This window comes from Wolffia australiana, chromosome 1, assembly GCF_029677425.1.
Source record: "Wolffia australiana isolate 7733 chromosome 1, ASM2967742v1".
NCBI lineage: Eukaryota > Viridiplantae > Streptophyta > Magnoliopsida > Alismatales > Araceae > Wolffia > Wolffia australiana.
The window spans coordinates 7,612,500-7,639,869 of record NC_135835.1 but is presented as its reverse complement, the minus strand read 5'-3'; the positions used below and the strand labels follow the sequence as shown (position 1 = coordinate 7,639,869).

Below are 27,370 nucleotides of genomic sequence, written 5' to 3'. Positions count from 1 at the left end.
TTTCATTTTATGATTTTTTTATGAAAACTTAAAACCTCTATGAATTGGCGCGTCTATCATTCTTCCATTATGCAAGTCATGAAAAATGGAGATGCGTGGGTTCTCATGTTTCCAAACTGGATGGTTCCTGGTCAAGACGGTTCATAGCTCCCAAATGGGACTGTTTTGGACGACCCCAAAAAAGTACATGGAAGGGGACAAAAACTGTCCCAAATCGTCCATCATCCCCATCCCCGACGATCATGCACTATAATTGAGTCAGATGCCAAAGGGTGTGAACAGTGACAGATGATGGTACTGGGTATCAGAATCCCTTGCCCATACCGCAATCATAGTTCCGGATGGTCCCAGACGTGGAGAATGGATGGGGCGGGACGAATTTCGTCTCATTCGACATCCATATTCAGTGCAGGGACGAAGGACTGGACGAATTTTTCGTCCGACGGTACAAAAACCGTCCCCTCCAGTCCTCTTGAGACAAATTTTCGTCCCGTCTAGGAAAAAACCGTCCTGTCCCTCGTCCCGGACGAAAAAAAACCTGTTTTATATTTAATATATTAATATAGATTTTTCTATGTTTTTCAGGAAACATAGAGGAGAGAGAATGCAAAGGGACATATGTGCAATTATTTATGAATGGCGTCTATTTGCACGCGCATAAAAATACAGGGACTGTGATGCAAATTGTCATAGTGAGGCCATGTGGCTAAATTTCAACCGTCAGATGTGAATCCGGTGGTTTTTCGTTCAGGTTCGTATGTCCATCGTCTGAGACCTCCGGACAGACGGTTTTTTGTCCCACAGGACAAAAACCATGACGTCCGGTGGTCCCCGGAATGAATGACAGCAGCTAATGTGGTTGTGCTGCCAAGCCGTTGTTGTCCTACTTGGTGCATGTGTTGTACTTAGGCAGCACGCGTGTTCTGAGTTCCAATATGATAGATAATGGGTATAACTTTGCTTGCGTAGGAATTACCCACTCTGTTATTATATATTTCCTTTGAAATTCATTTTTTCCCCATGCGGGACTAGTCCTTTGGATGATTTGTGCAAAGGTGTTGGATGAGATCCAGCAGCGGAGATCATCCCAAACTATTAGTGGGCATGCCACACAATGTGAACAATGTGGGCTACCCTTTTGCACGTTCCGGCTTCATGTAATCTATTTGTTTTCACATAAGGAAACATACAACCTATATTTTTTATGGTATTCTTATCATATTGAAGTTTTATCTCTCCTTGTTGTGAATCTACCAGATAAAACCTAAATGAATTGAGTGTGCAATCATTTTTTCTTTGGGAACCTTAAATGATTCGCATTTTATACAAATTTATCAACATTTCAACATGAGAGAATGGAGAATTGTCAATAACAATAAAAAACTCTCCAAAATCAAATAATGAGGTCATTGATGAGTTTGAACCACTTTTCATGCCTCGTTTTGGTGGGCTCTTGATAAAATCAAACTTAATGGTAAATTTACATTGTAGCAAATTTGAGTTTATACACTAAAATTTATAAATATTCACTCGTAAAATAATTTGAGTGGTTAGCAATATGCAAGAGTTTTCTCCACACATAATGTATATTAGGGTTTAAATACTCTTTAAATGATGATTCAAGAGGGATGAGAGGGGATACATATAACATACAAGATTGTGTTGTGACAAACATGAGGTGATGAGAGGGTGATAATCATTATTTAACAAGGATGATATGAATAATATTATGAGGAATATGTAGGAGGATGTGGATAAATCAAATGAAAAGTGAGATTAACGAAGAAGCGAAGTGAATGATGTATGTAGAAGATGAATAAGAATATAGGAGATGAAATGGGTGAGTGGATGTGGATAGATGATGGTGAAATAGAATTGTGGAAGAATAAATGATAGTGATCTAACCAATGGATAAGATGGAGTTTGAATAGGTGGTTGTGAGATGAAGAAGAAGATGGACCAGAAGCTTTAGGTTTTTTTATATGAGATGAAGGTGACAATAATGAGATTAGAGATGGATGTGGCAGGGTGAGATGATGGAAGATGGTGACGAGAAGAAGATGATGATTAAAATAAGGATATAGGTCTAAGTACAAGGATGTGAAGGAGAGATTGTTGGGTTTGGTGCCTTGGTTCATCTATGGAAAACACGTTTGTATGGATGCGGAAGCGTGTCGATCGATTCACAATCTATCTTCAAAATAAAACATCAAATGTACCTTTTGGGGAACTCAATCCACCCTTGACCTTGCCGCTCCGTGATCGTTCTGAAGCCGTTCACGGGTCCGACCTCTAGAAGTATCCACGCGATTACTTGGCGCTTGGATCTCCACGTCTTCTTCTTCAACTCTTCTTGAAAATCTAGAAGATCTTCTTACCATGATGAGTGGAGAAGAGAGTGGAAAAAGGGAGAGCTCTCAAATCAGGCTCGCATGGGTGCTTTAAATGAGACCCCTTCCCTCTTTCTATTTCACTTAAGATTTTTCTCGGAAACCCTACAAAGTAAAATATATCCATTAATGCCCTTATGACCTTGTGTGTGTGACCCTTTTGGCCCATATATCATTTTAGTTAAAACCTTTAGTGGCCCAATAACATTTATTGACCAATGTTATTAATTAAGTATATCAACATATGGATTAATTAAATAAGGATCGATTTAACCCAATCCATAGGTTAAGTTTCTAGCCCGTGGAGTGCCAATATATACCTCGTGCTCTAGAAGATACTGCGTAGTCTCAAACTCTCTCATGGAACCTTTACCTTCATTGGTTACTATATATGTATAATCCATCATCCGCGCGAGACTCTCGAACGACTTAAGGGTATGGTTTATCATCAAACCCTAATATGTCATTCGAGTAGTACTGATGTGTAACGGGGATCATTAGAGAACGCCTTCTTCAATATTCTCACTACCCTGGCCAGGGATTTTTCTGCATCGTCTTCCATGAGTCAATTTCCTCTTATACCGAGGGCGGATGATCCCGTCTTGACCAGTCAATCATCTCTGTAAGCTTCTTACTACATCCAGTCTATAACTTATTTGAATCCCATGATTAGAGGCTCGTAAGTTGTAGTCAAAACATAGTCGTCCACTTACGAGATGTCCTTGGTGTCTCAGGTCAGTGGATCACTTATACAACCGTGACTTGATTCAACCTGATTGACATTTAGGTATAATACCATTCAGGAATTCATACGGATCAATTCAGTGAACTCTTTCTCCTGAAAGCACCCACTATCTATCCTTAGTGTTGCCACACTAATAGCCACAAGATCAGCTATACTTATCGTATAAGTAGGATCAACTAGTGCTATTTTATCTGGATAATTTGATGTCCGTCTCGACTATCCATCGAATAGGAATATTTAAAACACATGTTTAAAGTCTAGTGATCATTGTATTATGATCTCATCATAATTCACTAAACCTTTGGACTTATTCATGGACTTCATAATAAACATCACACAGAATAAATATGAACATAAATATTTTATTCAATGAACTTGCCTAAACATGGTAGTGTGATTAGCTTGACAGCCACATAATATCCATCGGAAAGAACAATGTATACAAAAGACAAACCTAAGATCCCTATAGGTTCCATAGGATCAAGGCATTTTTGTGATGCAAATCAGCCTTTCCACTTCTCCTTTGATCTTTCCAAATCACTCAAAATGACAAGAACAATTTGATCGATCTTTAAGACTCTCACTCTCTTTCAATTAGACTCTTCAGGAGGAAGTGAGTTCAAAGATAGCTTGTACAAAAATCTGGGCCTCTATTTATAGATCTGACCATGTGGATGAAAACCAGGGGGTAAAGGAAGATTCACTAAAACTTTCAGCCTGAAACTTTTTTCTGGATCATCAGATATCACGATTTGAATCTAGATCATTCTCATCGCTCTGAATTTCCTGCTCCTCATATTCTCTCTCGCATTAGAGTTCAAAAAAGTCAAAACCATTAAATAATTCCAAAAAAATGGATATCAACTCATAAAAATGTTAGAAATTTATGTTTTGAATTTAAAAAATTATATCTCTTCACTTATAAAACCAAAAAATCAGAGGAAATTAAATTCCACTCAAAACATTATGTTCTTTCAGAATTCACGTCAAAAAATAATTAAAAATACTTAAAAATACATAAAATTCAAATTACCATTCAAAATATAAAAATAATCATTTTATGCTTGATAACACACATATATAATCAATTTAATGCAAATTACCATGTAAATATGATCATATTAACCTACAAACATGTGTGTTATCAACTCTACGTTTGAAAGATGTGCTATTTGTTTTCACATTTAGAAAAGAATTCCAAAAATAATTCACCAAAAAATATTTTAAATTTCATCTTTCTCACAAGTTTTCTTATCAAGTGGATCAATGGATTCAATCCTTCAATTATCCTTCAATTCTTAGATTTTGAGTCCTTTTTTGTGGACAGAAACTTGAAATTTTTTGTTGCATTCTCCTGTGAGTCAAGATTTTTGGGTATTGACTTTTGATAGCATATGCACACCTAGAGCTTTGATTTCCATGATGCTATCAAAAGTCAACACCCAAAAATATTGACTTTTTTGTCAAAGTCAATTGCTTATACTTTATTTGTTAGATGCAAAAGTCAAACGTTTATAATTTATTTTTATCAAATTTGAACATTGTGTGCCTTGTTTGTTGTTTGGCTTTGATCATACTTCACATATCTCATATTTTTAGCGTTGAGTTTAGAAATCTGTAGTAATTCCAATTTTAATCTAAAACTCATAATACATATAAAATAATTCTCCTATTGCCACTTATTTTATGAAAATATTAGTCTCCTAATATTTTATTACTATTATGCCCCTCAATGCAACGTCCACTTTTCGACTCGTTTGTTGGTTTTCTTCGTATTTAAAACTCTAATAATTTGTAAAAAAACTTAGAATAATCCTTATATTTAACCTTACCTAGAAATATAGAATACCACAAAAATCCTCTCTAAAAATTGGTGAATTGACTCGATAATGCAATTATTTTACTTTACTTTGCACTCATTTTTCTTTGGCTTTTAATCTATTTTTTTATAATAATTTAATTGGATAAATATATTTATTATACACTTGCTTATTGGATAAATATATTACTTATATACTTGTTTATCTATTATAATTATTTTGACCTATTTTATCCTCCAATTCATTCCATGTTGTCCAAGACAGCCAATTTAAAAAGTCAACCATTGTTTGATGAGCCTGCATAGTATTAGGTAGTTGGTCAGGTAAAGGCTGACCAAGCCAATGATGCTTAGCTGGTCTTTCGGATGATCAGCCACACTGGGACTGAGACACAGCCCGGACTTCCACGGGGGGCAGTAGTGGGGAATCTTGGACAATGGGTGAAAGCATGATCTATCAATATCGCGTGAGAGAAGAAGGGCAATGCTGCTTGTAAAGCTCTTTCATCGAGTACGCGATCATGACAGGACTCGAGGAAGAAGCCCCAGCTAACTCCGTGCCAGCAGCCGCGGTAAGACGAGGGGGGGGGCAAATGTTCTTCGGAATGACTGGGCGTAAAGGGCACGTAGGCAGTGAATCTGGTTGAAAGTGAAAGTCGCCAAAAATGGGCAGAAGGCTCTCTAAACCAATTCACTTGAGTGAGACAGAGGAGAGTGGAATTTCGTATGTAGGTGTGAAATCCGTAGATCTACGAAGGAAGGCCAAAAGCGAAGGCAGCTCTCTAGGTCCCTATTGACGCTGGGGTGCGAAAGCATGGGTAGCGAACATGATTAGATACCCTGGTAGTTCATGTCGTAAACGATGAGTGTTCGCCCTTGGTCTACGCGGATCAGGGGCCCAGCTAACGTGTGAAACACTCCGCCTGGGGAGTACAATTGCAAGACCGAAACTCAAAGGAATTGACGGGGGCCTGCACAAGCGGTGGAGCATGTGGTTTAATTCGATACAACGTGCAAAACCTTACCAGCCCTTGACATATGAACAATAAAACCTTCTTGCCATCCTACTAACATTTAATACCGTTGAGTGAGTTCATAATTTTTATTTTTGATTGACAAATTTTTTGGTCAAACGACTACACATATTTGTCGTCAGGAAGGTAGATGCTGACATCAGGGCAGAAGGCGATATTAGATGTTGATACTATAACATTCAATATCTAAGATCATCATTTGAATTTTCCCCTTTCGATATGTGGTTCAACATCCGTCCCAATATTGAAATTTAAATAAAAAAATAAAAGTATAATTCTAAGTATTCTTATTCTAAGTGACACATTCTAATTTTAAGTGACACATGAGTATTCCCTCTATACTACTAAGTAGGATCTTCCCTGGGAGGCCGGAGGCAGCCATCGCGTCGAGAGACTTGGCCTGCCAGCTCTCCGCACAAGCTGGACTCTTGCACCCAAAGACCCCCATGAGTGGCGCATCGCATGGAATGGTGGATGCGGGAGTGCACAACGTCCCGTTTAGATGGTGTACCCTTCGCGAAGCTCCAAGATGATATCTAATGAGCGTGAACATAACACCTGCGCCACGCATTGCCAAGTCCAGGGGACACGAACGAGCTGCTGGCGATGGATGTCTCCACTGCGACATGTGGTGGTATCATTATTGTATCTTTTTCCTTCATGTCATTGGCATGGGCAAATGAGGCCCGCGTGTAATTTGGATATTTATCCTATAAACTCTCTTAAACACTCAACTTTACATATATAAAACCCTCCTCGGTGGCGTCTAGGGCATAGCTGGATCAGTCTAGGAGAATAACCATTGGGTTGGTCGTACCCGGCACTGTGTTTATGCAAATTAAAGCACAAAATTTCTCCATATTGCCCTCTTATGCCAGAAACTTGGAAACTTGTCTAGGAGGGTAATTGAGTCATTCCATCTTTTCATGAGATGAGTTTGTTGTCCATATTCGAACCTAGAACCCTATCGGTATCCTGCTGTCAACGGGCGGATTTCTCGAAGGTGACGGCATACGTCTTCTTCGGCAAGCCTTAATCTGCTCCACTTTTCTTCATTCAAGTTTCTCCAGTCGTAGGAACTAGCAAGGGAGACGAACGCATTCTCATCGTCGAAGAGGTACGGCCACTGCGATCTAGTGAGATTTATTTGAGACTGTAACTTTGTTTTTTTCAATTTGCTATGCTCAATGATAAGTATTTCGCAATCTTCTCATCTCCATGTGTTTTGATGATCAGTACATTTTCTTTTTAGATGTAATTCGATCGCTGGCATTTCAATCCTGAGAGTAGCTTAGTATAACGAAGGATTCTGAATCATTTTGGTTTTCTTCAGTCTTCTTGTCCTTTCGCCTGAATAACTCTATCAATGCAGAGGCAAAGATGGCGGTTTCAGCTGCATCGGCCATGCAAATCGTCAATGCGAGGCATTCTATTTGTTCCTCTCGAGGATTATTGTCGCCAAATGCATCAGTCGCCGCTTTTGGTTCTAGAGGATCATTGAGCAGAATGCTCTCCAGCGCTTACAGCATCTCCTCCACGAGAGATCTCCGTGTTTGTTCATCACCTGCTTCCTCAGTCTTCACTAAGACCCCCACAAGAGCCATGAGCGGAGAAACCGATGCAGTGCCTTCAGCTGGATTACCTATCGATCTTCGAGGTTTTTTTTCCTCTCACAAGCTCTTGTTCAAGATCTTATCTTCTTAAGTTGGCATCGTTCATTCGTTGAGAAATAGTTTTGGTATAGACACTTATGGTTAGATCATGTTTAGGGAAAACCCAGTTTTCCTCCTGGTATTATGTTGCTTCCCATCAAACTGATTTTATGGTTAGATCATATTTAGGGAAAACCCAGTTTTCCTCGTGGTATTATGTTGCTTCCCATCAAACTGATTTTAAGACTTAGTCGACAGGGAAAAGGGCGTTTATTGCTGGAGTAGCTGACGATAATGGATATGGTTGGGCGATCGCCAAAGCACTTGCTGCTGCCGGCGCTGAAATCCTTGTCGGCACTTGGGTTCCTGTATGTCAATACAAATTTTTTGTCAAAATTCGTTTTTTTCCTTTTTTTCATGTGATTTTAATGTTTCTGATGAATGGGTTTTTAATTCCTTAGGCCCTAAACATTTTTGAGACGAGCTTAAGGCGCGGCAAGTTCGACGAATCTCGTTTGTGCGCTCTCAACTGAGATCTCGTGTTCTTCATCTCGGAAAACTTATATTTTGGCCTTTATTAATGGTTATTTTCTTCTCACAAGGTTGCCTAATGGCTCTCTGATGGAGATCGCCAAGGTGTATCCACTGGACGCAGTCTATGATTCTCCAGAAGATGTTCCTGAAGACGTAAGGACTGCCTTTTTTCCTGGTCAAATAGATTTCAGATAATTGATGTGATTTATACTTTCAGGTCAAAGCAAACAAGCGGTATGCCGGAGCCTCCAACTGGACTGTCAAAGTAATCTAAGAAGAATCAAGTGTATTCTTACAATTTTGCCGAAACTGTGAGTTTAATTTTTTATTTTTGGCGTTAAATTTCAGGAAGCTGCTGAGAGCGTGAAAAATGACTTTGGAAGTATCGACATCCTGGTGCATTCTTTGGCAAATGGACCTGAGGTTCTAATCATTACACTGACTTGGAGAGGATTGTGATATTGTTAGAAAAGTCCCTGAGTTTTATTTTGGCTCTTTGATCGCTTCTGGTCATGAATGAATAGGTTACGAAGCCTCTTTTGGAGACGTCAAGGAAAGGGTACCTTGCTGCGATATCTGCTTCTAGCTATTCATTCGTCTCCTTGCTCCAGCATTTCCTCCCAATCATGAATCCAGGTATGCCCTCATAGTCAAATTTTTTTCCGATTCTACAAAGGTTTTATTCAGTAAAAACATGTTTTTATGGATATTGCCTGCAGTTTGCCATTTTAATAGCTGTATCAAGTGACATGCTTATGTCTGACTTTGATAATTTCCATCTTTCAGGCGGTGCTTCAATTTCCCTCACCTACATCGCGTCTGAGAGGATTATTCCTGGGTATCTTACGATTCACTTGTCTGATTTTTGAAATAATATTCAAATCTCTGTCCGCCGTCTTCTCTCTATCTATCCCTCACTTTCTCTGTCTCTCAGTCTGTCTTTATCCATCGCTTGCTTTCTCTCTCTGTATGTCCCGTCTCTTGATTTCTCTGTCTTTTTCTCCATGTCTCTCTTTCTTTATCTTTCTCTTCTTCCCTTTTCCTTTCCGTCCCTGTCTCTCTGTCTCTCCCTATGTGTGGGTGTGTCTCTCTGCATCCATCCATGTCTCTCTTCTTCCATCCATCCATCCGTCCATCCATCTATCCGTCCATCCATCCATCCATCCATGTCTCTCTCCATCCATCCATCCATCCATCCATCCATTCATCTCTATCTCTGGGCAAGTGCAGGTATGGAGGGGGAATGAGCTCAGCTAAGGCAGCCCTGGAAAGTGATACAAGGGTGCTTGCATACGAGGCTGGGAGAAAAGGGAAGATCAGGGTCAACACCATTTCTGCTGGTAAGTCCAGTAAACTGTTTTTAATACAGATATATGGATAGCGTAACCAGAGTTGGGTTTAAATTTTCTTAGGTCCTCTTGGCAGCCGAGCCGCAAAGGCCATTGGGTTCATTGAAAAGATGATCGACTACTCCTACACCAATGCACCACTTCAAAAGGAGCTCCGAGCAGGTAGTGGCCTCTCTCTATCTCTATCTCTCCCCATTTATGCACATATATTCATCTATTTATCTATCTGATCAATCACATTCCTTTTTTAATGGCCACTTGCTCTCTCTTTATATATACTCACATATTCATAAATCCATCCATTAATCTATCGATCTGATCAATCATATTTCCTTTTTAGCTGGCCACGATCTCGCTCTCTATATATGTACTCATTTATTTAACTATCTATCTACGTCTATATCTGATCCATGACAATTCCTTTCCTTTTTAATGGCGGCTCTCTCTCTCTATATATATATCCGGTCAATCACGTTTCCTTTTTAAATGGCTACTCTCTCTGTATTTTTATAAACATTTATTTATCTACCCATCCGAATAATAACATTTTTAAATGGCCTCTCTCTATATATATATGGGTATTCATTTGTTTATGTATCTGATCAATCATACTTCCTTTTCAGATAGCCACTCTCTTTCTATATGTATTCATTTTTGTCTACTTATCATCCATCAGATTAATCACGTTTCATTTATAAATGGTCTCTCTCTCTCTCTCTCTATATATATATATTCATTTATTTTCCTATCAGATCAATCATATTTCATATTTAAATGACCACTCTCTCTCTATATGTATTCATTTATTTATCTTCTTATTTTTTTTGAACAATATTATTTATCTTCTTATTTATCCATCAGCTCAATCACATTTCTTTTGTAATGACCACCCTTTCTCTCTCTCTGTATTCATTTTTAATATCCACTCTCTCCCTATATATTTATCGATTCATCTAGTTATCTACTTATCTATCCATCAAATTAATAGCGTTTCATTTATAAGTGGCATCTCTCTCTATGTATATAAAGGTACATTCATTTGTTCATCCATTTATCAGTTTCTCTGATCATATTTCCTTTTTTAAATGTCCACTCTCTCTCTATATGCATATATATTCGTTTATTCATTTATTTAACTATCTGATCAATCGAATTTCCTTCTTAAATGGGTAGATGAGGTTGGGAACGCGGCAGCTTTTCTGGTATCCCCGTTGGCGTCGGCCATAACTGGATCGGTGGTGTACGTGGACAATGGCTTGAACGCGATGGGGCTCGCCTTGGACAGCCCCATTCTCTCTCAGTGACACGGGACCGTCCCGTTGCACAATTTTATATTACTGGGGGCTCGAGAAAAACTTTGTAAAACATCGAGGGACTGGACGGAAATAAGAGGGAATCGTCAGGACGGGGGGTAGTTGTGTAGTCGCCAGATGGCCGTGGGACCCACTTTTTTGAATCTTAAATAGCTTTCCCGCGCATTGTCGGTTGGGTCGATCGTCAGTTCTCTCTTCGTCATCGTCTGCTCTTCTCGCTATGGAGTGTGCAGGTTGACAGTCCGAGGATGATGTTCTCGCCGATCGGATGAGGTTGAAGATGACGTCTCTTGTTCTTGTTTTCGTGATCGTTTCGGGAATTGGCGTGTTGAGTTAGTTCGATCTTGAGCCGGAGAACTTCCTGATTTGTAGATTCACCGCACATAACTGTATTATTCTCTGATTTTTTGCAAAATTGTTGACTGTCTCTAAATATTCCTTGTTCTTCTCCACTGTCACGTCCTTTCGGAAGCTAATACTTGCGCCTAGGCAATAGAGATTTGTACCGATGCTTGGTACATTAACTCGGCGTCACTGAGTTCATAATCTACGCGCTTTTGTTGCTCATTAAACACTTTTTAAGAGGTTCTGTCTTGGTAGCTTAAGTCCTTCAATTACCTGACATTTAAATTCTAGTCATCCGATGATTTCGCACGATAGGATTCCGCTTCACGAAGGAATTCTGGAATACCGATTTCTGAAGATTTTGGATTTATGTCGAATTTGTATATGCCTAATGTCAGATTATGCGGCTTTCCGAGCTTCGCGATTGAACTTGTTGATAAATTTGTTTTATACTCGCAATATTTTTGAAAGAAACAACCATTGAAGGGAAGTTCGCACTTAATTGGCAGTGTTAAAGATTTGATTTCGATGGACATGGACGACGGCGGACAGAGCAACTCGCAAAAGGTTGAAGAGTGCAAACACGACACTCCACGTAACGGTATGAAGTCGACAGCCGCCGACTTTTCGACGGATTTCTCTGGGATTAGAACTCTATCAACTGTAATTCCAAACCGAAGTTCTTCCAGCAGGATTATTGGAAGAAGAACTTTTAAAGGTCGACTTACTTCTTGGAAAAGTAAACGACTCACACGAAAAAGGTGACATGAGTATTCAGTGATCACAAGTTTTCTGGGGGGCCAATCTCGCGTAACTTGGCCGTTCGATTCCAGTCCAGAAACCTCGGGATCTAGTAGCCGACGCCGAAGCGCTTCTCAGGATAACAGACGGGCTTTGCTCTTCCCTCCAAGCTATACGGGAGCCTCAAAGGTTTCTTCCGTCGAATTTTATTTCCCGTTTGGAAGAAAGATACAAGGGATGTGATGCGGAGACTATCTCTTGGGCCAAACTTGGGCGTGATGCATCTCATTTAATTGGGCACGATCATGGCATCAGAACTATGTAAACTCAAGAACATGGTGGATTTATCTTATTCTTTTCTGTTTTTCCTCGAGCGCGATGGATGATATGCTTTTTTTTCAGGATTGGACCGATGGATAATAACAATATCCGAGGTAAGCCGTTCACACGCAACAAAAGACCAAGATTGAACTTTCTTTGTCGTCCTCAACAGGTACGCGACGATTCCGTTTATTATTTTTTTTGTGAGTTTAATAAAATTTGAAATACTAAACTAAATGGTAAAATAGAAATGAAAACCTCCTCCCTTAGCGTGATACGGTGATAATAAGCAGCTAAATTGTGTACTTTCCCAGATTGAAGACACCGCAATCAAGGATAATTCATGCACGCAGAGAAAGGTTTCGATGATGTTTGACAAGCTGAGGCGTCACAAGCGCGTCCGACTGGAGAAGCTTGTCTTGAACAGAGCTTCTTTCTCGGAGACCGTGGAGAACATATTTGCACTTTCGTTTCTCGTCAAAGATGGGCGATCGGAGATCCTCATTAATGACGGCGGATTACACTTCGTGGGTGAGGCTACATATCGAAAGTCGAAACAATAAAATTCGAAATTTGTTCATTTGATTTCTACATAATTTAAATTTTTATTCAGTCCCGTGCAACGCTCCCTCGGCGGCAGCAGTGTCGAGGGGGGAAGTCATCAATAGTCAGTTCATCTTTAGATTCGACGTCACCGATTGGAAGGTAACGAGTACATTATTTGATTTGTTTTTTCTCTGCTAAATCACTGCACAGCGATTATAATCGGCAAATAAAAAAATTAAGTTTCGTGTTCTTGGAGCAGCTGATGAAGAACTGTGTTGCGGAAGGGGAAGAGCTTATGTCGCCTCAAGCTGTAATTTCTGGATCTGGAAATTTGTCAGAATGCCGTTGGCGATGAACGTACCGCTCCCTTTCCAACTAGGGACGCCCATCAAATAAGGAAATTCTCACCTCCCTCCTGCTCGTAGAAACCAGGTCGCAAAAGATTTCGCCCTCGCCATATGATTCATCTTTTATGCCTCACGTCATTAAGATGTACTTAATTTCATCATAATCATATTTCCATTTGAGTTAATTTTTTTTGAAACATATCTTTGGTTGCCATGAAATTGATTTCCGGACAAAATATGTAGAAAGGGAATGCTGTCCACGTAGGTGGACGTTAACTAAATTTTTAGTGAGAATGACGCTACGCGTCAATTACAGCTTCTGACGTTGGACAAGTGTTTTAGAAAACCTACCGTGAAAAGACAGTTAAGTAGAGCAGTTTCCACGGCACAGTTGGTGACTAAAAGATTTCGGATTTATTAGGGTGAATTCTATAAATTTCCTAATTGAAAAGTCATTTCATGTTTATTTATTTTGATTGGAAAAATTCATTTTCCGGGACCTTGAGAAATAGTACGAAACCACAGAAAACGGCATCAGTGAGTGCCAAAACCGCGGGTGAAAATAAGCACCCGTGCTTTCCCATTCTCTGCCTAAATTAGAAGCGTTCGTCCCTGCTACCGCTCGCGGCATAATGCTATCATCTTCAACATCCATCCTCCGTCTTTGGAATCATCTTTCTAGTATTCCCACCCAATTTCCCCCCTCTTCATCGACCACGTCGGAGGCGTTCCCCAACGGCGCAAATTCCTCAGCCATGCGTACTCTTTGGAATGCATCCGCATGTTCAAAGAGGGGAAAGCCAGTTCGGATCCATATCTCAAGTTTTCGGAGGCGCCACTTCAAGAGGAGATCCTCCCGTGCTCATCCTTTCGCTGAAAGATAATCCTCTCTCTCTCTCTCTCTCTCTCTCTCTCTCTCTCTCTCTTTCTCTATATAAATATTTCCGTTTCGTTTTTCCTTGAGATGGTTACCTCGCAAAGGTCGACACTTGATCGTTCGGTCTTCATGCATTTTCGCACACTGCAGGTTTTTTTCCCCTCTCCGTTTTTTGGTTTGTAAGATTCTGCCTCGAGTGTTTTCCCCATCCGCTTGATTCAGTCAGCTGTTCGTCCTGTTTCCCATCTGCTGTTTTCCCTAAATTCGTATCCACGCACAATTCGTCAAAGAACTCGATCTCTTGGAGCGACAGTTTCATAAAAAAAACTTAGGAATGTCTTTCAGAACAGTACAAGAAATAAATAACCGAGTGGCATGGCTTTGTTTTCTCCACACTCTTCCTGTCATCGGGTGGATTGATCCCCTAAAATACCTCTTTTCCGTGCTTTTTTTACATGACTGTCCGTTAATCAACAATTGTACAAGGATCTCACTTAGATCTCCCTCCCTCTATCTCTAGACATTGGGTGGGAGCTGCTAGGGTCCACCGATCAATGCCGCCAATCATATCATTTGCTCCTCCGCCACCCGCCTGTACTCATCCGCAGCGGCGCCGCCACCTTCTGAGCCTTCTCCGCCACCGCCTTCGTATCTCCAATCCATGGGCTGGCCCTGATCAGCCCGGTGCTCCCCTTCTCCTGTCCAAACAAAAGATGTGACACTTTGGTAATTATCCTTCTGACCTGTTATATAGAGAGATTTATAGCGAACTTTAGAGATAGATGAATGAATATCCCATTATCCCTCTCCTCGCAGAGAAGGTCACAATTTCTTGCAAGCTCATCTCATCCGACTACAAGCTCTATTTTTATCATCCGCATGCCTTTTCATTTTGAAGAAAATCATCCGCACGACTTTAAATTTTACATGGTGGGTCATAATTGAAGGGATTACATGGATCTCGTCGGGGGGGCCTGACTGATTTCTTAATGATACAAACATGCGTTTATCGATAGGTAGATTTGGGGCTAGGAATATTTACCGCTCTCACCATCAGAGGCTTCAGCCAGCCTGGCGATCGCTTCAATGAGCGACTGTTCGTGATCCTGCCAAGCAAGCCACAAAGTCAACCCCCCAAAAAGTCTTCCCTGAAAGAAAAACGATTAGAGAAATAGAATGACAGTTCCTACTTTTAGGGCCTTCTTCGCCTTCTCCATCTCGAACTGGTCCGGCGGCGCCGACCCGAAAACCCTCTCCACCTTAAGCAATTATGAGATTCAAATGTTGCCCACTGAGATTGAGTGAGAGACAAGAGAGCGGGGGATGGGGGAGAAGGGAGGGACAGTACCTCCTTGATTAAGCTGCCGGTATCGAGTAATTCAATGTCGTCCGGGCCCTTCTTACCGGTCCCATTTTGGGATGGGAGCAGATCCTTCTTGGGCTGGGGCTTAAGAGGCCCTCTTCCCCTGCCAGCCATGGCGCTGCCACGGCCTGCACCCTTCTTCGCCCCCCGGCCCGGCCCGCTGCGGCCAACACGATGGCCTGCACTCGGCTCTTCTCCCTCCCAGCGGATGTCATCCGCCGACATCTGTTGCACCCTCACATCATCATACACAAGAAGATGCTAGGACTAACTCGTTTCATTCCGATACAAAATGTAATTCTTAATTTTCAAAATAATATGCAATTGTGTCATGGACATGCGTCTACGATTGACTATCGTTGACCTACTTGACATGCATCGACTGAATATGACTGATCTAGGTCAGACTTGGGCAATAAAACCTAGAAAAATGGACACTAATCCAAATGTCAAGTCAGGAAATACAAGTCCCTCGGATAGTGAATGATTAACTATATTCTGAGCTGCCATTGAATGAAAATGGGCAAGCAAAGAGCTGGGACCGTTTCTACAGAGTAGAAGAAAATTGACTAGTTAAAAGAAAGCATTCTTTAGAAAAAATGGGGGTTGGCTTTCAAGTTTAACAGATCAGATGCAACAGGGTCTTCATTCCGTACCTCTTTGAGGTTGACCCACTCCCATGTCTCGTCTTTTGAATTTATATCATACACAAGAGCATGGAGACCCTGAAATTAACCAACCTTCTTCAGCTACCAGACCACGATAAAGGCCTTTTAAACCCTCCTTGAGGATCATGAATGTTACAACTAGAACCGCACCTCAGTCGGGTTGTAGTCAGTGATTACAGCCTCATAAAAGTTGTTATCCTCCGGCCATCGCGTCCAAACCTTACGCCCGATTAATGGGTCAAACGTTGATCCTTCTGCCCGACTTCCAGCTTGACCTGGATATGGCGTCGGCTTCGCAGACGAGGATACGGGAACGGGCTTCCCCTGTCAAACGGTGATAATCCCTTCAGTCAATTAAAAACAACCAACCAGCCAATATTAAAATCGGACTTACGGATTTACTCTTCTTCCCCCGCCCTGAGACTGAACCAGACCCTCTTTTAACAGCCGACGACGATGGCTGAACCGACGGAGCAATTGCTTGAGGATGTAACGCGGTCGACGGAGCTCCCAGAGATGACGATGGCATGGGATGGGCTGTTCTTTGCTTCTTTCTTGATGCGGAAACCGCAGGACTTTGTAATGAATCAGGAACTGATTGCGCCCCTCCAGAACGTCTCCATTCCCTACAATTAATTTGTAGATAAGGGAGTCATTAAAAATTTCAAAAAACCCCCATCCTGCGTTTTAAATCTGAACTTCACAAATGCCACGAATTCAAGGGCACCTTATCTTCTTAATGACATCGTCAGCATTCACCCTTGTGAGTAATTCTCTGTGTTCCTCGTCCGAGACTCTCAGCTCTTTGCGGAGCTCAGTTATTAAGCTTTCTTTTTCCTGAAATTAAAGGAGCAGTTATTGACGTTATTAAGTGCCAGATGATGACTGAATCGTTGTCATTGTCTGCAGCTTGACTGATGATGACGAATTCATCATTGCCATTGTCGTCCTGCCTCAGACTAATAAGAATGACAATGTCGGAGATGAGCGACAGTGATGAAAAAACTTCATCATCAACATTGTCATCACAGATAAGAAAACAAAAACGGGGACGAAAATGTCTCGTCATCGTCACTGATTTCGTCAAACACTTCACTAAAACACGATTAATGTGGGTAAAACAGAAGTTACCCAGGTGATGGCATCAGATTGAGCCTTGAATGCCCGTAAAACTGAGGAATACGCCTCTTGCTCAAGCTGATGGATTTCCGCTTCCATTTCAGTCTGGAGCCTGGCGAATGAAAGACTACCCATCAAAGTATTTCTTCCATTTCCAGAGGCACGACCTCCTCTCATCCCTCTACTCTGATGGGCGGGAGGAAGATCATCGTCAGTCCCTGCATGTATTTTAACCGTAAAATAAAATTCTTTGATTTTCAAAATAGTCACCCGCGTTCATACATGAAACAGAAATTATAATTTTCCTAATTGTTTTTGGCAATCCAATGGGAGTAATTCATGTCATGTAAACTGGAAACTCATCGTCCAAATGGTCCCTGCATGTATTGCAACAGTAAATAACATTCGTAGATTTTCAAAATAGTCACCCGTGTTCATACATGAAAAGAACTTCATGCAGTAATTCATGTCATGTAAACTGGAAAATCATCGTCAAAATAGTCACTGCATGTATTGCAACAGTAAAATAACATTTCTTGATTGTTAAAATAACATTCGTTGAATGTTCATACATGAAACAGTGATTATATACTTCGTATTTGTTTTTGGCGATCCACATAATAATCGAATGGGAGTCATTCATGTTATATGAACTGGAAAATCCGAATGTCAGACATTTTGCAAGACAAAGATGGTTTTGTACAAAATCCAGCAAATAAGGTCCAAAGATACCACCTACGGCCAACTATAACCGGAATAATTATCAACTGATCTAAGGCTCTGCATTGCTAAAGAACTGCTTTCAATTCTCCGACCATGGTGCGTACAATTTTCAATTTCGCCTGGACAATAAATTGATCAGAATCCCTCCTAACTGATAAGTTTAAGATGGAAACCCTAGATCACCAAAAAACAGCAAACGTTGCCAAACACCGTGAAAACAATGAACGAGCGTAGAAAAAGAGGATAACATTGTGCCAGAAAACGAATATCGCATCGTACTTCATCGAAAACAAGAAAATTAAGTCACGTCCTTCCCGTCCAAGTAATCCGAGCCCGAGCTTCCGCTCACCAACAAAAAGAGCGATTTTTCGCCTAAAATCCACATAACAGAAGAGACGAAGCTAAAACAGAAGAAAAAAAAAACCCTAACCCTAGCTTAGAGACGAAGAAATCTCAACCCTACGGGGCGAAAAACCGACTCACCACTGCTGTCCGAAGGATCATAATCCATGAGTGCGTCTCCCGGGGGAACCTACCCCCCGCGCCACGCACCGAACCCCAACAATATAACCGAGTTGCAGAAACAACGACGAATTTCTATCCTTCGCCGCAGCGCCAGCGCTCGATCCCCAATATGAGATCTGAACGAGAGATCCTGAACGCGAAATTCAACAGGACAACACTCCGATCGAAGCTCTCAGAAGCCGAATTCGACGCCGCACCTCCTCCACCGCTGATCGAAGGCCATCTTAACAAGGCGGAGGGGCATAGAACAGGCACTGTCCAACGCGCAGGCTAGAGAGAGAGAGAGAGAGAGGGAGAAAGGCGGACGCCCGGGAGATTTATATTTTCCCCAATAATTCGATTTTTGAGTTCCGCGCTGCGCCCCTCTGTCCATCACACGACCAACGGCTCAAAACGTAGTTTCAGTATATCCGATACCGCTAACAGACGGGCGAGCCTTATCGGATCCATATTGTACTCTTACCGGATACCTATCTGATCCAATCGGACCCATTACCGGATCCCTATCGGACATCTACCGGATCATTATCGGAATCTTATTTGATCCTATTCTTATCGGATCATTATCAGATTCTTATCGGATCAGTATTGGAATATTATCGGATTCTTATGGGACCATTATCGGACCCTACCAGATTACTATCGGATCCTTATCGGGAAACAGAGATTGGGAATATTATCGGCTGATTATCCGAATATTATCGGATTATTGATGGATAATTACCGGATTACTATCGGATCCTTGTCGGGTATCAGAAAATTGGGAATATTATCCGATTATTATGGGATTCTTATCGGATTATTAACGGACCTTTGCATTACTAATTTCGGATCCTTATCGGTTAATAGAATTTGGGAATATTATCGGATCCGTATCGGATCATTATCGGATTCTTATTGCATCATTATCGGACACTTACCGGATTACTATCGGATCCTTATCGGTTCTTATGTTTTCGTGGATTTTTCGGATGCTCATTTTCTCCTTCAATTAGGTTTTTCTGCTTTGAATTGCCAAAGAATCGTCTGATCTGCATATAATACGTTTATAATCTCTCGTATTAAACAACCCATTGTTAGAGTAGGAGCCTTTGAATAATAAGTTTTGAATCTTGAATCTTCTTAGAGCTAGTGAGATTCTTTGGCTGTTTCATTTCACCCCATTTCTGAAATAGGAGGTCTGGAATTTTTGGAGGCTCGTTTTCTCCTCAACCTTGTTTTTTTTATCTACTCATTATCTCCGTTTTTCAGTCTGATCTGCGTGAAATACCTTTAAATCACCTCATATCCAACAGGCAGTGGTTAGAATATGATTCTTGAATGACAAAATCTGAATGTTAAAATTTTTTGAATTGTTGGAGGCTCGTTTTCTCCTTGATATTTTGTTATTTACTCCGTTTCACCGTTTTTCTGACTGATCTGCGCGCAATACCTTTATATCACTTCATATCAAACAACCAATGTTCAAAACATGATTCTTGAATCCTGCATCTTCTTACTTGTGATAACCTTCTTTGCCTGTTTTATCTTCCTCTAACCAGGGGGAGTGGAATCTCCTCTTGATATCACGGAAAGTGAATGGGCCAACGTTTTGTCCACCAATTTGACCGGCTCTTGGCTTGTTGCTAAGACTGTCTGCAAGTTAATGTGTGATGCAAAGATCGGAGGGTCGATCATTAACATCTCATCGACATCTGGCGTTGGCCGAGGACAGCTCCCGGGTCAGCTGCATATTCCATCTCAAAGACTGCCTTAAACGCGTTGACCAAGGTCAGTTACTCGATCTTTTATGCTTCACATTTAGAAGTCGGGGATCAAACAGAAATACCCATCTAATGGAATACGGGTTCAATCAGTTTACAATCACCCATTTGATGATCACTCAAGGATAACAATCAGAGCATGATCATGATGGATCTAGGCGCATACTTGTAGGTCCCATGACAGCTGAATAACAATACCTAGCTCTTTGGATCGACTTTGATGGCAGTGAAACATCTTCAGCAAGCCAGTGGCACCATCAATCTCTCTGGGACCAAGAAGACCTGATAAGCAGCTCGAAACGATACACACACTAGATTCTTGGAGCCCTCATATATTATATCTTTTTAGAGGATGAACCATAACGCATAAGCCTTAACGTGCATTGGTCTACGAACTATAACCTGGGAAAAGATGATAATACCTTTACTCGGGGCTAGTCAGCAAGGTCTACATCCAATAGATCAAACATGAGCGTTCTTCTCTGATCGTCTTGGCCGCTCACGATCGGGGGCATTGTGATCAATCAGTTTGATCAGCCTGACAAATCAGATCATGGTGCGTCCTCAAGATGGGATCGTATCTTCTATCACCGTGATCATGTTTAGATGGGTTCGATTTAAGTAAATTTGCTTGAGGGGTATCGTCTAATTAAGTAACTTTACTGTTTCTTTACTTAGGTTTGGGGTGGATTTTTGGATTCAGATGATGGCATTAGAATTGGGACAATACAACATTCGGGTCAACTCCATATCGCCTGGAATATTCAAGTCGGAGATCACAGAGTCCCTCCTGAAGAAGAAATGGCTCAAGGACGTGGTGTTGAAGACTGTTCCTCTGGGGACCCAGGGCACAGTGGACCCTGCGTTGACCTCCCTGGTGAGTATCTCACACACGACTCCTCAAATTATGTCACAGGCAACATCTTTATTGTCGATGCCGGAGCTACTCTTCCTGGGGTTCCTATTTTCTCGTCTCTATGAGATTTTATCCCTATGTTGGACCTCTCTCTCTCTCTGTCTCTGTCTCTCTCTCTCTCCTTTCTATCACACACACACACTCCCTTCCTCCGTCCTCTCTATCATGCTCTCTCTCCCTCTCTCACTCTTTCTCTTCCTCCTTCCATCCTCTCTATCTCTCTCTCACACACAATCTCTCTCTCTCTCTCACTCTTTCTCTTCCTCCCTCCATCCTCTCTATCTCTCTCTCACACACAATCTCTCTCTCTCTCTCTCTCTCTCACTCTTTCTCTTCCTCCCTCCATCCTCTCTATCTCTCTCTCACACACAATCTCTCTCTCTCTCTCACTCTTTCTCTTCCTCCCTCCATCCTCTCTATCTCTCTCACATACAAACTCTCTCTCTCTCTCACTCTTTCTCTTCCTCCCTCCATCCTCTCTCTCTCTCTCACATACACACTCTCTCTCTCTCTCTCTCTCTCTCCCTCCCTCCCTCCTCTCTCTCTCTCTCACACACACTCTCTCCCTCTCTCCCTCTCTCTCTCCCTCCCCCCCCCCTCTCTCTCTCTCTCACACAAACTCTCTCCCTCTCACTCTTTCTCTTCCTCCCTCCCTCCATCCTCACTATCTCTCTCACACACACAAACTCTCTCTCTCGCTCTCTCTCTTCCTCCCTCCCTCCTCTCTACCTCTCTCACACACACAAACTCTCTCTCTCTCTCGCTCTTTCTCTTCCTCCCTCCATCCTCTCTACCTCTCTCACACACACAAACTCTCTCTCTCTCGCTCTCTCTCTTCCTCCCTCCATCCTCTCTACCTCTCTCACACACACAAACTCTCTCTCTCTCTCGCTCTTTCTCTTCCTCTCTCCATCCCCTCTATCTCTCTCTCACACACAAACTCTCTCTCTCGCTCTCTCTCTTGCTCTTGGACTTTCTCTTCCTCCATCCCCTCTATCCCTCTCTCTCACACACAAACTCTTTTTCTCTTGCTCTCTCTCTAGCCACAGTGAAAACTGATATGATATGCCAAAGCACAAGTTGAACAATTTCCATAAACGACCATAAATGGTTATACAATACTCAAACAAATGCAATACCATGCGTGAAGGGCTCTATGTGCATCAAATCAACATCTAATTGATCCATAGTCTGTAACCAGTCATCTTAAGTTTAAAGCTGATACAATGTGATAGTTTTCATTTTACCTCAGATTTGTGACTTTGCTGAGATAATGATATGAAACTTCAAGTTAGCTGATGGGAACCCGTACACAATTTTGAAGGCCGATGAAGTCTGACAATTACATGAAAATTGTTTATAAAGATGAGTCTAGTTCACTTTTGAGAATTATTTGTTAATTTTACTTCAATTTTATTTCTAAGTTCCCTACCCCATTATCATCAACTGTCAACTCCCGAGCCCGCACCCCCCCCCCCCCCGCCGACAGACTCCCCCGTCGGCGGCCTCGAGCCCGCAACCCCTGCCGTCCCGCCGCATGTTGGGCTCTGGCCGCGGGAGAGGCTGCGGAGGCTTTTCTCCGCCGATGCCGCGCAATAGCCATACCTCCCACCTGCGGCAGGGCTGGAAAAGGCCGCAGACTCAACTGTCTAAACGACCGATGTCGCTGCGGCGGCACCAGCCGCGGCAGCTGCCTTCCCACCCGACAGCCATTATTGCTGATCGGGCAGGTCCGAGGGGGTGGCAGACCCGTCGACCGCCAAGGAGGCCCACACCCGTCGACCGACAAGGCCAAGTCGGTACAGATCTTCGGCCCCTACACGCAGCCCTCCTCGTACACGCCCGCAACGTCGATCACCACATCCAGCTGCTCGGGCCGGTCGCAACTGGCAAGTTTCGGATCCCCCGACTGAACCGACCTAGGCGACAATTCCAAAAAGGCGTCGGTCCTATGCTGAAGTAGTCAGGGAAATGGCCGATGTCCCGCGCGACGAGGAAGAGGAAGCGGGATGGACTAGAGCTGAACGCCGCCGAAGGCGCCGCCGGTCAGTTGCTCTCAGCGCAGCCACCAGGGAGGGCGAGCGGCGGTGCTTCCGATTCCTCTCACGAGGACACTTTATTCGGGAGTGCCGGGAGCCCGCGTCTGTCGTCTGTGCTTCCACTCGGGGCACCAACAGGCAGTCTGTCCGCAGGCGCGGATATACCATCGGGAGCCCGCCTGGACGTGGCCCCCACCAGACCTGCCGGCTCTATGCCTAGTTGGGGAGGTGACTAGCGGTCGGCAAAAGGTGGAACAAGTGTTGCGACACCTTCAGTCCAAATGGCCAGAAACGGGGAGTGCAGAAGTGCATCGACTTTCCTCGGGCGATTTCTTCATGCGCAACCTGACGAGGGCCAACCTCCAAGCACTACGGGGACGGGAAGAGGAAGTCAACGGAGGCGGCCGGATTATATGGCGCAGGCCAAATCCTGCGAACGGGGTGAGCAAGCTCAGCCAACATATTGTGCCGCTAATACTTCGGGGGATCCCATTCGGGCGTCGGACATGTGTGCAAGTAGCCAAGATAACACGGCCTATTGGAGCCCTACGTCGGATTGTCTCCAACGGCCTCAAATCAGGGGACCCAAATAGTGTGGCGGTCGAGATTGCAGTCCCCGCCGGGGGGGCCATCCCGCCGGTGGTCATCAGCGAAGGAGATGGGGTCGCCTACATGATCCAAGTTGCGATGCCCCTCCCTCCGCCGACGCAACCGAGATCCAGCGGCCAAGCAGGCCAAGAAGACAGACCCGTGGACTGGTCGCCGGAGGTGGACAAGTCCTCCCCCAAAGCAACACCCCAAAGCAAGACGGTGTCGTCCCATGACCACACGGAGCCGTCACCACTAGCGACGGAGCAGTCGCCGTCTACCCGGAGGAAGCCGCAGGCCAACACAGAGGCGGCAAGGTCGATGCACTTCCCACCCTCCACCACGGGTCCGGCAACTCCCTCCGACGACCCGCCCACCCTCAACATGGAACATGAGTCCCCCATAGCCACCCGGGGGACAGTGACCGTGGAGGGGGACACGACGCCGGCTCCTACACTAACGTCGACTACGCCTCCTTCGTCGGGCCCAATCTCCGCCTGTGTTCCCGGGGATTCAGGCCAGCCTCAACCCCCGGTGGTGGACAACATCCAGAGCCCTGCGATGCTTCAGCAAGCGGGCTTGACCGCCACAAGCCACAGCCACAATCGGGAAGATTGGGACCACGGCAACAGGGTCAGCCGAGCGGTGTATATGGGGCGTGCGAAGCGAATGCTAGGGGCGCAACAGCTCTACTACAAGCGCAAGGGTAGAAATCGGAAGCCAAGCACGATCATGTCCCGGCAAGAGGTCGACACCTACTTGGAAGAGCTCAATGGGACCACGGTCCGACCCGTGATATCCCCAGACGCGGGAAAGATCGCTAAGGCGGCAGGGGTGCAACTGCTAGCGCAGCACGAAGAGGTCAAACCGGCTCCCCCATGAAGTGCATCTCGTGGAATGTTCGTGGGCTCCGAGATGCCCGTAGGCGACGGATAATTGGCCAATATCTCCGGGAATAGGAAGCTACAGTCATTTGCCTCTAGGAGACCATGCTGGAAATGTGTGATGCACGCACTTGGAATGTCTTGGGGCGGGGACATCTCCAGGGCTTTGCGGCACGTCCGGCCATGGGCCGAGCCAGAGGGGTGTTGGTGGCATGGTCTGAGGATCACTTCGAAGAAGCTGACAGGTGGATAGGGCGTCATCTAGTGGCGGTAAAATTGTCGCGTCGTATGGACAATTGGCAATGGGTGGTCATCTTGGTGTACGGTCTGGCGTCCCCATCCAACCGCGCAGAATTATGGGAGGATCTGGAATCGGTGGTGGGGCGATTCCGGGGTCTCCCCCTACTGGCGGGGGGGGGGGGACTTCAATGTCACCCTAGAAGCGGGAGATCGACCAAATGGCGCGGGAGGGCGTGACTGTGGGTCACAACAGCTCTGGGACTTCATCTCCACCGAAGGTCTTCACGAAATGGGCCCGTCGAATAGCACGTATACGTGGCGCAGCTCCGCCCATCCTCAATCCCTCTCAAGGCTGGACAGGTTCCTCTATTCGACGGAACTCATGGAGACACACCCCTCGGCTGAAGTTGTTGCGCTGCCAAGACCAATGTCTGACCACTCGCCAATAGTGTGGCGGCCAAGACCGGATGGCCTACATTCCACTTATTTCAAGGTGGATAGATCAATGCTACGAGAAGACGGGTTCCGGAACGATGTCCAGCGGTGGTGGGAGACATGGCTGCACTCCGCGGGCGGAGCCCGAGACCTCCCGTCCAAGCTAAGTGGCCTCCGCTCGTTCCTAAAATCGACCCAACAGCAGAGGAGAGCGGATTGGAGCCGCTGTAGAGATGTAGCCTTGGAATAGATAAAACAGTGGGATGACGTTGAAGATACTAGACCCCTCACGGAGGAGGAGATGCAAGAACGGCGTCAGCACAAATCCACGGTGACGGAAGAGGATTACAAACGAGAAATGGATTGGCGACAGTGCTCGAGACAGCTTTGGCTCAAAGAGCGGGACGCGAACACCCGATTTTTCCACATGTGTGCCAACGGGCGGCGAAGGAGGAACCAGATCGCCAGAGTGCGTGTGGGGGGCACGGTGCACGCGGAGGCGGCAGAGATTGGCCAGGCTCTTGCACGACACTTTTTCGCCGTCTCTCGGAAGGGACCTAGACATGTCTCGCGATGGTCCGGCCGCAGAGTAGCCACGCTAATGGAGACTCAAAAACAGGGGCTGACCACCCCATTCACGGAGGAGGAAGTTAAGGCGGCTATACAAGGCCTCAACGCTGAGGGGGCCCCACGACCCGACGGCATCCCAGTCTTCTTCTACAAAGAATTTTGGCCCACAATCGGTCCGGACCTGCTGCAGGCCATGGCACAACTATGGAGGGGGAGCTCAACATGGCCCAGTTTAAGCGATCACACCTAGTGTTATTGCCTAAAAAGCAAGGAGCGGAAGACATCGGTGATTTCCGCCCCATCTCCCTCTCGAACACCATCTATCTCCTCATGGCCAAGGTGCTGGCTAATCGCTTGCGGGAAGTGATTGATGGACTCGTCAGCCCCTATCAGTCAGCCTTCATCCCGGGCAGGATGATGACAGACAGCACTGTCTTGGCGGGGGAAATCGTGGCGGCATGGAAGCGAAGAGGAACCACTGCATTCATATGGAAGGTGGATTTTGCAAAGGCATATGATTCCTTGGATTGGGGCTTCCTGTGGGCAATGCTGCGCCGAGGAAGATTCCCCGAGTTGTGGATCCAGTGGATGAAGCAATGCGTGACAACCCACGTGTTCTCTATCCTGCTTGATGGACGTCCACAAGGGGGATGGATTCACCCGCAACGAGGGGTTCGATAGGGGTGCCCGCTGGCGCCACTGTTATTTGTCATTGCCATGGACGCCTTAGCCGTATGCACTCAGCAGCTCTATGGGAGGGGATTGCTCCGGGGATTCCAAACTCCTAGCCAGCCCCTGGGAATCCCTTTATTGCAGTATGCCGACGACACAATGTTCTTCATCGAGGGATCGGCTGAGGCGGCGGGGACCGTCTCCACTTTACTTGACATGTTTGCTGATTTTGCAGGTCTTCGACTCAATCGGCAGAAATCATCATTCGTGGGTTTCGGTATGACACCGGAGACGGAGCGACGGTGCGCAGCCACTCTCAATAACCCCATCGACACCCTCCCAATCCGTTACCTGGGGCTCCCTCTTTCCGAGGGGCGGATCCGGGACCGAGACTGGCAACCAGTTCTTGAGAACATGGAGCGGCGTCTGGAAGGATGGAAGTCTAGACTGCTGTCCAAGGGGGGGGGCGGCTGGTTCTCATCAAGGCGGTGCTCTCGTCCATCCCAACTCACTACTTGTCAATATTCCGAGCACCGGGGGCTGTCCAGACCCGCATGGAATCCATTATGCGGCGCTTCTTCTGGAAAGGCAGTCAACTAGGGGATTGTCGGGGAGCAGCGCAGGTGGCTTGGAAGGACATATGCCGACCAACCAGATTTGGAGGCCTAGGCATTCGAGACATTCAGCTCTCCAACCAGGCTCTCCTGTCCAAATGGGTCTACCGTATGCTCCAGCCATTGGACTGCTTGACGACTCAAGTCATTTGAGATTCCTACGGAGCCTGCCTGGATAGGCACAGCCTGGGCAGACTCCAACGGCAGCCGTTAGTGTTCTGGGGGGACTTTTCGCTTT

The 27,370-nt window shown here is 44.6% G+C and overlaps 2 protein-coding genes, 1 long non-coding RNA gene and 2 pseudogenes across 5 annotated transcripts; 4 read left to right on the top strand and 1 right to left on the bottom strand.

Annotated features, from left to right (window-relative positions):
* Nucleotides 1–5,084: 5,084 nt before the first annotated feature.
* LOC144714188 (18S ribosomal RNA) lies at nucleotides 5,085–5,890 on the top strand (annotated as a pseudogene).
* A 1,054-nt stretch (nucleotides 5,891–6,944) lies between these two features.
* On the top strand, nucleotides 6,945–11,015 carry MOD1 (NAD(P)-binding Rossmann-fold superfamily protein). The gene is made up of 12 exons (XM_078576446.1): nucleotides 6,945–7,105; nucleotides 7,361–7,645; nucleotides 7,899–8,008; nucleotides 8,102–8,157; nucleotides 8,243–8,327; nucleotides 8,392–8,439; nucleotides 8,523–8,597; nucleotides 8,699–8,810; nucleotides 8,961–9,012; nucleotides 9,405–9,514; nucleotides 9,587–9,685; nucleotides 10,697–11,015. Exons 2-12 carry the CDS (start codon nucleotides 7,369–7,371, stop codon nucleotides 10,825–10,827), a joined length of 1,155 nt encoding a protein of 384 aa, XP_078432572.1. The 5' UTR covers nucleotides 6,945–7,105; nucleotides 7,361–7,368; the 3' UTR covers nucleotides 10,828–11,015.
* LOC144704168 (tropinone reductase homolog At5g06060-like) lies at nucleotides 11,007–21,155 on the top strand (annotated as a pseudogene). The gene is made up of 8 exons (XR_013581752.1): nucleotides 11,007–11,109; nucleotides 11,691–11,782; nucleotides 11,874–11,942; nucleotides 12,015–12,111; nucleotides 12,325–12,415; nucleotides 12,558–12,774; nucleotides 19,953–20,181; nucleotides 20,878–21,155. The product of XR_013581752.1 is annotated as a tropinone reductase homolog At5g06060-like (transcript).
* LOC144704152 (protein EMSY-LIKE 3-like) lies at nucleotides 14,327–18,707 on the bottom strand. The gene is made up of 10 exons (XM_078576435.1): nucleotides 18,370–18,707; nucleotides 17,176–17,381; nucleotides 16,772–16,881; nucleotides 16,439–16,670; nucleotides 16,195–16,368; nucleotides 16,033–16,101; nucleotides 15,362–15,601; nucleotides 15,204–15,272; nucleotides 15,056–15,119; nucleotides 14,327–14,711 (listed from the first exon to the last, which is right to left on the bottom strand). Exons 1-10 carry the CDS (start codon nucleotides 18,395–18,397, stop codon nucleotides 14,578–14,580), a joined length of 1,326 nt encoding a protein of 441 aa, XP_078432561.1. The 5' UTR covers nucleotides 18,398–18,707; the 3' UTR covers nucleotides 14,327–14,577.
* LOC144704175 (uncharacterized) lies at nucleotides 14,597–16,815 on the top strand. Of its 2 annotated transcripts, none has more exons than XR_013581754.1 (2): nucleotides 14,597–14,739; nucleotides 16,492–16,815. It is a non-coding gene; the product is annotated as an uncharacterized LOC144704175 (long non-coding RNA). The 2 variants fall into 2 exon arrangements; XR_013581755.1 differs by having other exon boundaries at nucleotides 14,606–14,739; nucleotides 14,830–16,815.
* Nucleotides 21,156–27,370: the final 6,215 nt, after the last annotated feature.